Genomic DNA, 12,436 nt, shown 5'->3' with positions numbered 1-12,436 from the left:
CTGATGAATATGAATGCAGTTACTGCATTTTTGCAGTTCTATCAAACCTGCTTCAATCCTCTTTGTAACAATGCCTAAGAGCTTGCAATAATCTAGCACATGGTGCTGATGTTGATACACTCTAATGAATAAGAAGCAGTCAGACTCCAATCATTATCCCATTACTTTATAGCAAGATTTCAAACCTATTAGGGCTCAAGAATGCCAGACTTCTGCAGTGAACAATCCTCTGGTACTAAAAGATTGGAAATTACTAAGAGCATTCACCTATACAACCCAGATATGAATGGTTCATTTCAGATTTTATTTTACATCATCCAAGTTGTAAAGATATGCTGAAGACAATATCCCTAATCCAGTTTACAATTCACCCAGACAGCCAGCGGAGACAGTGAACTCATCACTTCTGTTTTGGTTAATCAGCACTCAGACCAAACCGCTGGCTACGAAAGAGTCAGTCACAATAACAGTCATTTCATTGCACTACCCTACCTGAAGAGAGAAGGGCACTGACAGTCATTTCATTGCACTGCCCTACCTGCAGAGAGAAGGGCACTGACAGTCATTTCATTGCACTACCCTACCTGAAGAGAGAAGGGCACTGACAGTCATTTCATTGCACTACCCTACCTGAAGAGAGAAGGGCACTGACAGTCATTTCATTGCACTACCCTACCTGAAGAGAGAAGGGCAATGACAGTCATTTCATTGCACTGCCCTTCCTGCAGAGAGAAGGGCACTGATAGTCATTTCATTGCACTGCCCTACCTGAAGAGAGAAGGGCACTGACAGTCATTTCATTGCACTGCCCTTCCTGCAGAGAGAAGGGCAATGACAGTCATTTCATTGCACTGCCCTACCTGCAGAGAGAAGGGCACTGACAGTCATTTCATTGCACTGCCCTACCTGCAGAGAGAAGGGCAATGACAGTCATTTCATTGCACTGCCCTACCTGCAGAGAGAAGGGCAATGACAGTCATTTCATTGCACTGCCCTACCTGCAGAGAGAAGGGCACTGACAGTCATTTCATTGCACTACCCTACCTGAAGAGAGAAGGGCACTGACAGTCATTTCATTGCACTACCCTACCTGAAGAGAGAAGGGCACTGACAGTCATTTCATTGCACTACCCTACCTGAAGAGAGAAGGGCACTGACAGTCATTTCATTGCACTACCCTACCTGAAGAGAGAAGGACAATGACAGTCATTTCATTGCACTGCCCTTCCTGCAGAGAGAAGGGCACTGACAGTCATTTCATTGCACTGCCCTACCTGAAGAGAGAAGGGCACTGACAGTCATTTCATTGCACTGCCCTTCCTGCAGAGAGAAGGGCAATGACAGTCATTTCATTGCACTGCCCTACCTGCAGAGAGAAGGGCACTGACAGTCATTTCATTGCACTGCCCTACCTGCAGAGAGAAGGGCAATGACAGTCATTTCATTGCACTGCCCTACCTGCAGAGAGAAGGGCAATGACAGTCATTTCATTGCACTGCCCTACCTGCAGAGAGAAGGGCACTGACAGTCATTTCATTGCACTGCCCTACCTGCAGAGAGAAGGGCACTGACAGTCATTTCATTGCACTGCCCTACCTGCAGAGAGAAGGGCACTGACAGTCATTTCATTGCACTACCCTACCTGCAGAGAGAAGGGCACTGACAGTCATTTCATTGCACTGCCCTTCCTGCAGAGAGAAGGGCAATGACAGTCATTTCATTGCACTGCCCTTCCTGCAGAGAGAAGGGCACTGACAGTCATTTCATTGCACTGCCCTACCTTCAGAGAGAAGGGCACTGACAGTCATTTCATTGCACTGCCCTTCCTGCAGAGAGAAGGACACTGACAGTCATTTCATTGCACTGCCCTTCCTGCAGAGAGAAGGGCAATGACAGTCATTTCATTGCACTGCCCTTCCTGCAGACAGAAGGGCACTGATAGTCATTTCATTGTACTGCCCTACCTGCAGAGAGAAGGGCTATGACAGTCATTTCATTGCACTGCCCTAGCTGTAGAGAGAAGGGCACTGACAGTCATTTTATTGCACTGACCTACCTTCAGAGAGAAGGGCACCGGCAGCCATTTCATTGCACTGCCCTAGCTGCAGTTGAAGGACACTGACAGTCATTTCATTGCACTGCCCTACCTGTAGGAGAAGGTCACTAACAGTCATATCATTGCACTGCCCTACCTGCAGATGAAGGGAGTAAACCCTGGTCCCTAGGTCCAGAGACCAGCAGGATATATACTCAGAAACACTGAGATCATGCTAGGTGCACTGCAGTCCCAGCATTCCCCAGAAAGTGTAATGTAGAGATGTGGCTCTATGTAGCATTTACTGGGGATGTGACTCTACTCATTTTAGTGCAAAAAATATATATTTGTAAATTCAGTTCCAAGCAATAAAGAATAAACTCCACAGATGTTTTTCATGCATAACCAGGATGAATCTATACCCTGGATAGTCCAGTGTGCCTGCAAGTTCTACACATATCAAATCAATATTTTATTGTATTTGAATAAGCAAGAATAGATTTTTTACTCTTGCAGTTTTCCAGCAGACTGTGCTTACAGTTATAAATGTGATAAATCAAATGAGATGCTAGGGTTTTGCTGCAAGACAAAAATATTTTTTGGAATAATATTATGGTATGAAGTTCATTCCAACATCGACAGTATTTTTAAATTTTTAAAACATTGTCTCCTATTAGATTTTTCAGAAAAGCCACAGGCTTATATGAACTTACCAGTAGGGAATTGAAAATATATTATGACGAGACTGGGTTCAAAATGTTTCTGCACAAGAAAAAATTACTGCAAAACAGTGGGGATCTTGTACCCTGTGGTATATCAGTTTAAGTTGCAAAGAACACATTTTCTTACAAAGCTGCTTTTCCTCCTCAGACATGAGCCCTTGTTCCTGACCCACTTCTCCTGGAAGTTACAAAAGCCCATCATTTTCTCCTTACAGTACAGTAACTGTACTGTTGATGGTGATGCATGCATTGTTCCTGTTGAGAAACCGGATCTGTTGGGTTTAAGTTGATTCAATGTGTTGGAAGCATTGTTTTCATGGGCATGAACATTTGATATATTAAAATGGCCCCAGCTGTGTCACCAACAAGCTGAACATGTCACAGCAAGCCTGTCAACCAATTCAAAGCTACTTCAAACAAACTGGATGAAAACACGCCTGAGACATTGAAAAAGCAAAGTGCTGCTTCCAGAATGATGCAAAGTCAGCAGAGATCTTCTGAAAACTCAAATGTGATCCTTCATAGAAGAACAACACTGACACAACATTGTAAAAACTATTTTTAAAAACACAATTTGTGTGCAACCAGTTAAGCAGATTATTCTAAATCTTTTGACTTCAGCTCTGCCAAGAAACAAATTGATTATCAACCTGTACATGAGAGCTTTAAGTAGTAAGCTATATCTCTCTCTTTCTCTGAGAAACCCAGTGTGACCCATAACAGCAGACAGGGGTGAAAAAATAAAGTGCACTGCTGCAATGAATTCTGCAAACCCTCTGTAAGCATGCTTTTACTTTCCACAGAGTTGCAATGTGTTTATTTGTTCTATCTAAGTCAAATCATTACTTACTCAAAGCTACCCGTCTTGTCAGGTGTTCCTTGTTTTTCTGATCCCCTTTTGGAGCTATTTTTTTCTGTGCTCTCACATATAAAACATTACAAATGCACCATAAGTGGCAGCAATAGAATACTTAACCATGCACATATCTACATGCATAGCCATGCACAGAGCAACATGCATAGCCATGCACAGAGCAACATGCATAGCCATGCACAGAGCAACATGCATAGCCATGCACAGAGCAACATGCATACCCATGCACACAGCAACATACATACCCATGCACACAGCAACATGCATACCCATGCACACAGCAACATGCATACCCATGCACACAGCAACATTTTCCAAAAATAAACTAATTTGACTGTATCTCAAAACCGCATTTTTAGCAAATGAGATGTGATCAGCGGCTTTGGGTGGAAATATAATAACCTCTCCCTCTCTCTCTGCAGCAGCACTTGTACAGGCACCTTTCATTGAGAGACGTTCTGTTTAGATTGTATAATGATTGAGAAGGAGCCTTGTACAATAAGAAGTGTCTGACACAATATCGGTTTATATTCTTCTTAATACAGGGTTTATATGGAAGCAGAATTAATTCTTCTCAATTTCATATAACAGTTATGAAACAGGTCCAGCCTTGAACACAGTTTGGATGCATAGTTTTATCCAGCAGGTGTCCCTTTGCAGGCTTGTGTTCATTACTTTCCTCTGGAAGCCTCTGAGTCTATAATGTTGACATCAAACATATTGATCACACAGCTACTTTACAAAGGTCTGCTGAGCTTAGCTGGTGGGATTGTTTTTCAGATCTAATTTGAGCCTTTGTTGATTTAAACTGAATTTAACTAAAATGGCCCACTTTAACCTGCTTCTCCTTTAAACACAGCAACATGCTGCCAGCAATGCCTTTATAACACAGTTTTTCTCCTCTCTGTTTGAAATGACTGTTAAAAGCTCCTTATCGAATATGCAGTGCATACTCTATATGTCTTTGAGGAAATATTCCATAATTCAATTTACGTTTGCTTTGTTTTGAAACTGATGGGTGATAAAAATTGAACAATCAATAAACTGTTCTCGACCGGCCTTTACAAAAATGTACTGGAGTATTGTAACGAGTCTAAACTATGTGACAAGGATCGAATTCTGGTGTGTTTGTGGGTGTGTGTGCGTGTGTGTGTCTGTGTGTGTGTGTGTGTGTGTGTGTGTGTGTGTGTGTGTGTGTGTGTGTGTGTGTGTGTCTTTTTTTTTTATAAATAACCAAGCAAGTCAAAAGCTACCTCGAGGAAGGCCTTCAATAACAAGTCCATGGTGAAGCAAAAGTGTCTGGCTGGTGCCATGACAACCTGAAGGCACTTTCAAGTCACTAGTTTATGGTTTAATTTGAAATGTGGATCAAAAGCATGCTCTGAAGAACAGAAGGATACACCCAGCTTCATATAACTGACTGAGGTTCTGTACTTTCTTTGAAATGCCTTGAATTTATTTATCCCTTAACTGACTATTTTCTGTGTCCAAAACCAGACTAGAACTGGAAGCACAGTTCAAACACCTTCATATGCTAGCACTAGAGGACAGACCAGACATGACAAACAGGCATATTAATCCACCAGGCATTCCTGTAACCTAACAGTGTTTCTGTCTCTGTCTCAATAAAACACATTCAATCTGTATTCAATGCAGTTAGCCTAAGTGCAGTCAGATTCACCAAATGGAATACAGATTGAACCCCATAATGACCCAGCTGTTAGAGAGCCAGTGTAATGCACAACACAAACCACAAAGTGCGTGACCAACCTCAGTGATTATCTACTGGGCCAAAGGATTCAGATCTCCACTATAAAAGGAGGCTCAGGAGAGAGGTGCTTGAATGGAAGACTGTAGCCTTCCGCTGAAGCCATCTGTGACATGCTTAGCAGACTCAGTTCAGCCAGTAGCTGGAATAATCCTTTTATTTTCATTCCAAGTTAAAAAAAAATAGTCAATCAAAATCAGACTGAAGTAGTATTTTCCATCTTCCTTTAAAAATAGAACATTTAATATTAGTTAGTGGAAGCTCTGAACTGTCATACCATGTGTTTTTATTTCAGTGTGGGTAGCTTGGCCAATATCTGATAACTAAATAACTAGTATATTTGAGTTTCGCTTTGACTTTTAAAAATGAAATGACAATATTCAATCTTCTGGTGGCTGTTTGTTATGTTAACATTGCAATACAAAGTCTTGACATGTTTCAGACATTACATTCAATGCATCTGTAACACCTTAAAATAAGTGTCCGTTCATGATTATTTCATGTGTATTAAGGGAGATTTTATGAAGTTATGACAAGTATGTCATGAACTCATGCTTATGACTTTTGAATTCAATAAGAATTTCATTTGAAATCAGTAGGAAATCATGCGTTAGTTACATTGGAATTCCAGACACTTATTTTAAAGTGTTTCCAGTACATCTCTCTAGCATATCTGCTCAGATGCACTAATATGCTGTTTATAGATCTTCAGGGTGGGGGAGATATTTTCTATCATGTTATATTAGATCATTTAAAATAAACAGCCTGGATGTACTAATGGAAAGGCATTGCCTATAGGTCTAGCTTTCCCAGGTAGGAATCATGTATACACACGTAAATAGGGAGGCTGGATATCAATTATTCTTAATTAGGGAACAGCTGAGAGAGCATTTCATAGGTAGATAAAGATGAGTCAACCAAGGGCTTCTGAAATAAGGATCTGCACCGAGTGCTGCTGTGAGTTCATGTGCTTCATTTTCAGTAGATTGTAGAAATTAATAAGTTGCCCTGATATGAGTCGTCTTTTCTGTTTTTGCAGATTTTGCATGGTGTATTGATATGGTAGGACACAGGCACTGATGAAATAAAAACAATTGGCTTATACCATTGTAGCACCAACAATAAGAGAATAACCAGAGTGGTGCATTCGGACCCCGTCTCATGCTGTTGTACCTGACCCTGAGCTTTCTCCTTAGTACAGAACCATGGAATTGCTGTTGAAAAGCATTTGGGAAATGATACATGCGTTCAGTAAAGCATGATTCTTTAGATATTTACACCCACTGTTGTGCAGAAAGGTTCAAAGGCTGTGGCATTATTGAAATGCAGTGCACTGAGCACCAGACTCATTCAGCGTAGGTGGGGCTCAGTCACTTCACACTCCTAGTGATTCTGAAGGGAGGTCCTACTCTCTGTTTTGTAATTGCATTCAATAAACGGACACAGTAACAGCATGAATGGTACGCAAAACAGACACAAATGTGATTGTGAAGATGGAATGTCCTGGAGCCTTTCAATGTAATAAAGTATTGCAATGCTGTTAACTGGAATATGCTGGATCCTGTCTGCTGTGGGATCTCAGTGCCCCACAGTCTAGTTATTTGTTGAAGCATATTGTTGAAGATTCAATCATTCCCTGGCTAGCCAAGAGGTTACACATTACAGACCTATAATAACAAGGACATGTTCTATTAGAGGAACTGAAATAAATAAATGCAATTCCATCACTGTGTATATTTGTCTGATGAACATGTAATCCTTCAGATCAGGCTGATAGTGAGCTTTTCTTAATCCCCCCCCCCCTCTCTATTTCTAATTAAACTGGAATCTGCTCAGGAAGAGCTCTCTCTTACAATCAGCCTGCCTGCCAACGTGCCTCTCTGCCTGCCTGCTTGCCTCTCTTCCTGCCTGCCTCCCTGCCTGTCTCTCTGTCTGCCTGCTTTCCTGTGTGCCTCTCTGCCTGCCTGCTTGTCTCCCTGCCTCCCTGCCTGCCTGTCTCTCTGTCTGCCTCTTTGCCTGCCTCCTTGTCTCCCTGCCTCCCTGCCTGCCTCTCTGCCTGCCATCTGCTCCTTCCATGGCAAGCCTTCCCCTCCCCCTTTAAAATACATTGCATTTTTAATGGACTCCAGCATGGTACAAAACAGCTTGCTGGATAGAACAGCTGGGAGAGAGGCCCTCCAGCTGGAGTGGCCGAGAATACATCCCTTTCTAGCTTGGGGTGGGAAGAGAAGGGGGGGGGTCGGCTCTAATTATCAAACTACAGGCATCAGGGGAGCCTGCAGGCAGCTCCAGTTTCGTTAAAAGAAAAGGACAATAAGAGAAAAATGAAATGGCAATAATTGCACAGCATTCTGTATCTCCCTTTCTCCCTTCCTGCCTATCTCTCAGTCATCAAACACTTTCAAGCATTACACGATCCTTCTGTTAACTCAGTTTCCATTTAACTGTTCTAGAGACTGAAAAGTGTTAATCCAACAGACAAGAAACAGACCCAACAGCACTGAATGATCTCAAACTGACATGCATTATTTGTAAGGAATCTTCCTTGGTTTTTCACATCTTTATAGTCTAAACAAAATCTTCTTTTTCAGTGATTTTTTTTATGCAGATACAGCCATCTATTCAATTGATCTAAATTATTTAAAGTGGAATTTAAAAAAAAAAAAACGTGTTTAGCAAACATGTGTCTGTATCTTTAGGGGGTTCCCTGGGAATCAAATCTACAGATGAAGAAGACAGCGTGAGGAGAGCCAAGCCTTCACTGTAATCTACAGATGAAGAAGACAGCGTGAGGAGAGCCAAGCCTTCATTGTAATCTACAGATGAAGAAGACAGCATGAGGAGAGCCAAGCCAGTCTTCATTGTAATTCTATTTTATATGGCATGAAGATGCCATACAAAGACAATAGTGATACAATTATTGATAGCAGTAAGACTATGTATATTATATATTACAAAGTGTACAGATACAATGTTTAATAGCAAATACCTTGTAAAATATAAACAAATCAGTAACAATAAAAAATAGATTGTATTTCTGATATTTTCAAGATAACGCAGGTAATTACTCATAATCCTTTACAGATTAGTCTTTTAAAAGCACTCCCAACAGACTAGTAGAGCGCCTTCTGTATTAATAATCATTTTAATTGAGCTCTACCTCTTAATGTTGATCACTTTCTTTAATGCTGCTTTTCAAATCTGTGTAAGCTATGAGCTGGTTTGGAAGAAACAATATTTAACATATTTTGCAAAAGGCAAAAAAAATTTTACTGTCTCATTTTCAGTGCAAATTGCAATTAATTTAGCAACGTGTCAGCACTGTGAAAATAAGGAGCTCACTGCAGCAAAACAGTTAATCTTCATTCCAAGGAAAGAAAGCACACATTACCAAAGGTACTGTACCTTGAAGACTATTCATACTGCTTCCATGCTTCACACACTTGTGTAAGTCTACAGCATTCCCAGACAAATCACAACATGAAAATGAGGTTCAAGCAGTGCTGTCCAATGATGCTTAATTAAAATGCACATATAGTAAATTGAATGTGGATCCAGTTGTACTAAACTAGGACCTTTCATTGACTTTAATGTAACACAGAGCCATGAAGTGTTTGTGCTGACACGCACAACCCACAGATACATGATTTTATATGAATAGAGTAAAACTTATCAACTGTAACTTATGCAGTATGTCACATTTAATGCTTCCTTTTTATCCCCAGTGAAGCAAATCATATGCAAGTTAGGATCTTAATCATGACAAAAACAGTATGTGACAGCATGGGCTTCAAAGTTTTTAATGAACAGGCATGAGCCCAGATTGATTACATGCATGTCATTTCAAATGATGCTTACTGTCCTAAGACAGGTGGGGCTAAGATGGAAGATAGAGAGTCTTTGCTGAATTAGGGTTTGGCTAAAGAAGACTGCACATAAAGAAAGTGATTCCTGGATAACAGGCAGAGATAAAGCAACTCCAGAATCAATCTCTTTTCACTTGTTCTGCTGCTGCTGGCCAATGACTATCTTACCAGAAACCTTGAGATATTGAAAGACACTAAATATAAAATCAGCATCCACTACAGACACAGAGGAGAGACTGTTCTCCGGGGATTGCTGAATGAAAAGAGAGTCATTGTCCACCGGGTTAAAGTGGGGTGCTTTTCATTGTGTGCCTTTACCCCTCCTTTGTGAGCCTCTGATAGTGAGAATTATATGTATCGGGGGAGGATAACATGGAACATGTGCAATAAGAAAAACAGCTTATTATAGGTACTCCAGGGGGCCTTTTTCTGAACTCTGCAAATATAATTAATCAATCTTGCACTGGTAACAAAAATAATAATAATGTGAACTTGTATGCATGTAATATCTGAAACAAAGATGTCCTAACTGACAAGCCTGTCACATAATAAAGGACAACACTAGAGTTTAAGACAGATTGAAAAGTGCACTTACTTAGCCACAGTCCGTCGGGCAGTGATGCTGGCTACAAGGATGCTCCCTGGTCTTGGAGTGGCCACAGCTTTGAAGGTTCCCATCCAGAACTTTTCAAAGAGCTGCTTCTCTCCCTGCTGCACGCTGGCCATGGTCCCGGGTCTTCACTCTGACTCTGCTGTGCTGAAGGAGGGAAGCAAGCAGCACTGCTGTTAGTGATGCTGCTGAAGCTGCTGCTGCCGACCTCTCTTGCACCAGCCAGAACAAGGGAGCTGTCCAAACACTGACTGAGGGAATTTACCGCTGTAACAGTCCTTTCAAATGCGCGGTCCAATCAGTCTGTCTTTCCTCGTCTCCTAGTCCATGTGATCTCTTTCCTTCTGGTCAAACCAATCTGATGTAGCAAAGGTTATGCAATGCAACTCTTCATGTGTTTATTTATTTATTTAAATGTGTTTCTTTGTATCCAAATGTAGTTAAAGCGATAATATATTCAGATGAAGTCCATGATTGCACCTTGCCTGTGCCAGCAGCCGTTAGATTTTAAGTTTCCCCCAGGCTAGTAGAAATGTTCTAATGTGCCTGCGTGCTCATGTGTGTGTGTGTGTGTGTGTGTGTGTGTGTGTGTGCGCGTGAGTAGATATGTATGTGCTCAGCCAAAGCTCTGTTGTTTTGTCTCTTATAGAATATGACGTTGAGGCTGGGGTTTGGTCATCTCCCTCCTTCTTTATATCCCTCCCTCTCTGTGTCTTTGACAAAAGGCTCTGCCTGCTGCCTCCATCAACGTAACAAAAGACTGCATGTCTGAGAGAGCAGGCATTGCGTGTGCCTGACACAATGGCCCATAGACAGTATCTCTTTCTATTGCACTAGAGAAATAGTAGAAAAAAACCCATCTTCCATAATTCAAGATTAACTTGAGGATATCTAGCAATGTCCTGTTACAACAGATGACACTTAGGTACTCATAGCTAAGAGAAAAAGCTGCCGCACTCACCATTCATTAAAACAGGTCCAGTTTAAGCCCTAGTTCCCTGAACCACAGCCCCAGCCAGACATTGGTTATTATAGCTGCTTTTTTGTTTATTTTTATGTATTTTAATATCACAGCCAGACCTTCTATCATATCTGACAGATTTAAACCTTGTTTATTTAACCAGGGCTGATTTTCCTTCAGTGTTATGTCTTCATCAATAATGTACTTATCTCCTCACATTAGTTAATATGCCGAACTGTCTCCCAGAACTGACCCTGGGTATCCTGCATCTCTGAACGTGTAGTGTTGACTTTGATTTTGAATGGGATTTATTGTATTTGGGTGACACGGTTTTTATCATCAGCAAAGCAAAGTGTTATTTTAGCTTGTGGTTCTGGGGGTCTACAATATCAGAGGATTTTAATTAATGGAAATAAAAAATGAGATGTTGTGTTGCTGCAATACATTTGCAGGTGTAAAAGGTTACTTTAAAGTAATACTCTGTAACAAAGTGAATGGCTTTGGCTTTGTGGTCAGGATATAACACTTTATTATCAATAGCTGAAGTATTTGGCACAAGACTAGACTAACATTTACATCTATGTTATATAGAGTATACTGTCCAGGACTCTCACACTCGCTTACAATAATAAATAATGAGATAAAGGATTGTGCCTCTGATCACAGTGAAAATAACTCTGAAATAGAGCTGAGTAATAATGCAGACTTTATTTACCTGTCTAGATTTGCTGGATCTGTTGGTTATTTTTTAAGAGATTTTTTTTATTGCATTTTTGTGTTAATTGGAAATGTGAACTGGATGCACCTAATAGCTGTGTACATCTGTAAATCCCACTTCAATGGGACTCTGATTTGGTGCAGGTTACCCCTTCTTCATCTGTATGGTTATGATGTCTTCAGGGAGGTGAAAGGAGCCGTGTTATTGTCCCTGGAATTCCCTGTTCTGTGCACAGTGCTCATCTTCACGGGGGCGGAACAGCTTACTCTACAGTTTGTGACATTGATTGACTTTGATTGGTGTCTTCCAGCATTACATTTTCATCTTCTAATGCAATTTTCATTTACTTCAATGGGCAGGTCTATTGTGTTTAGACCTAGAATGTATATCAAATGAAACATTAATCTAAAGAAAAAGCATGTACTTTTATTTTTGGGCCCTTTTTGAAGGTTGTGCAAAGACTAATTTTCAGAGAAGAATAAAACTAAAATAAATAATAATATTAAGCAAGCAAGAAAATACAAACCAGCTTGTGCATATTTTCTCTTGTCTCTGATAAACCGCAAGGGCAAAGATATATATTTAAATGCTAAAAAGGATCAATAGATCCAAGCAAATTCAGTTATTCATGTGCCTATGAAACTAGTGACTGTTTTAGCCAAAATAGTTAAGCCCAGTTGCATTAATACTTATATTCTCAAATATAGAGCACACTGTTTATTAACTATCACATTATTTAGGATTCATTTCTGAAAGACAGAACGGATGCACAGATTGCAATGAGTCCTGCTGAAAGTCTAGGGTAGGGCAGTACACTACCTGTAGGAAATTGGCTTCTGCTTGTTTAACTTAGAACTGCTTCATTAAAATGCAAACGATGCT

General features: G+C 40.6%; 1 protein-coding gene across 1 annotated transcript in view; it reads right to left on the bottom strand.

The window, feature by feature from the left end:
- The window catches only part of LOC121296903 (serine/arginine repetitive matrix protein 4-like), a 45,390-nt gene extending 34,970 nt beyond the window's left edge, over positions 1–10,420 (bottom strand). Inside the window, exon 1 of the mRNA XM_041222812.1 lies at positions 9,861–10,420. Coding sequence (XP_041078746.1) covers positions 9,861–9,991 — 131 coding nt within the window. The 5' untranslated portion in view covers positions 9,992–10,420. The remainder of the gene's footprint in view (positions 1–9,860) is intronic.
- Between the last annotated feature and the right edge of the window lie 2,016 nt (positions 10,421–12,436).

This window comes from Polyodon spathula, chromosome 22 (genome assembly GCF_017654505.1).
Source record: "Polyodon spathula isolate WHYD16114869_AA chromosome 22, ASM1765450v1, whole genome shotgun sequence".
Classification (NCBI taxonomy): Eukaryota; Metazoa; Chordata; class Actinopteri; order Acipenseriformes; family Polyodontidae; genus Polyodon; species Polyodon spathula.
This window is presented reverse-complemented; position numbering and strand designations above follow the sequence as displayed.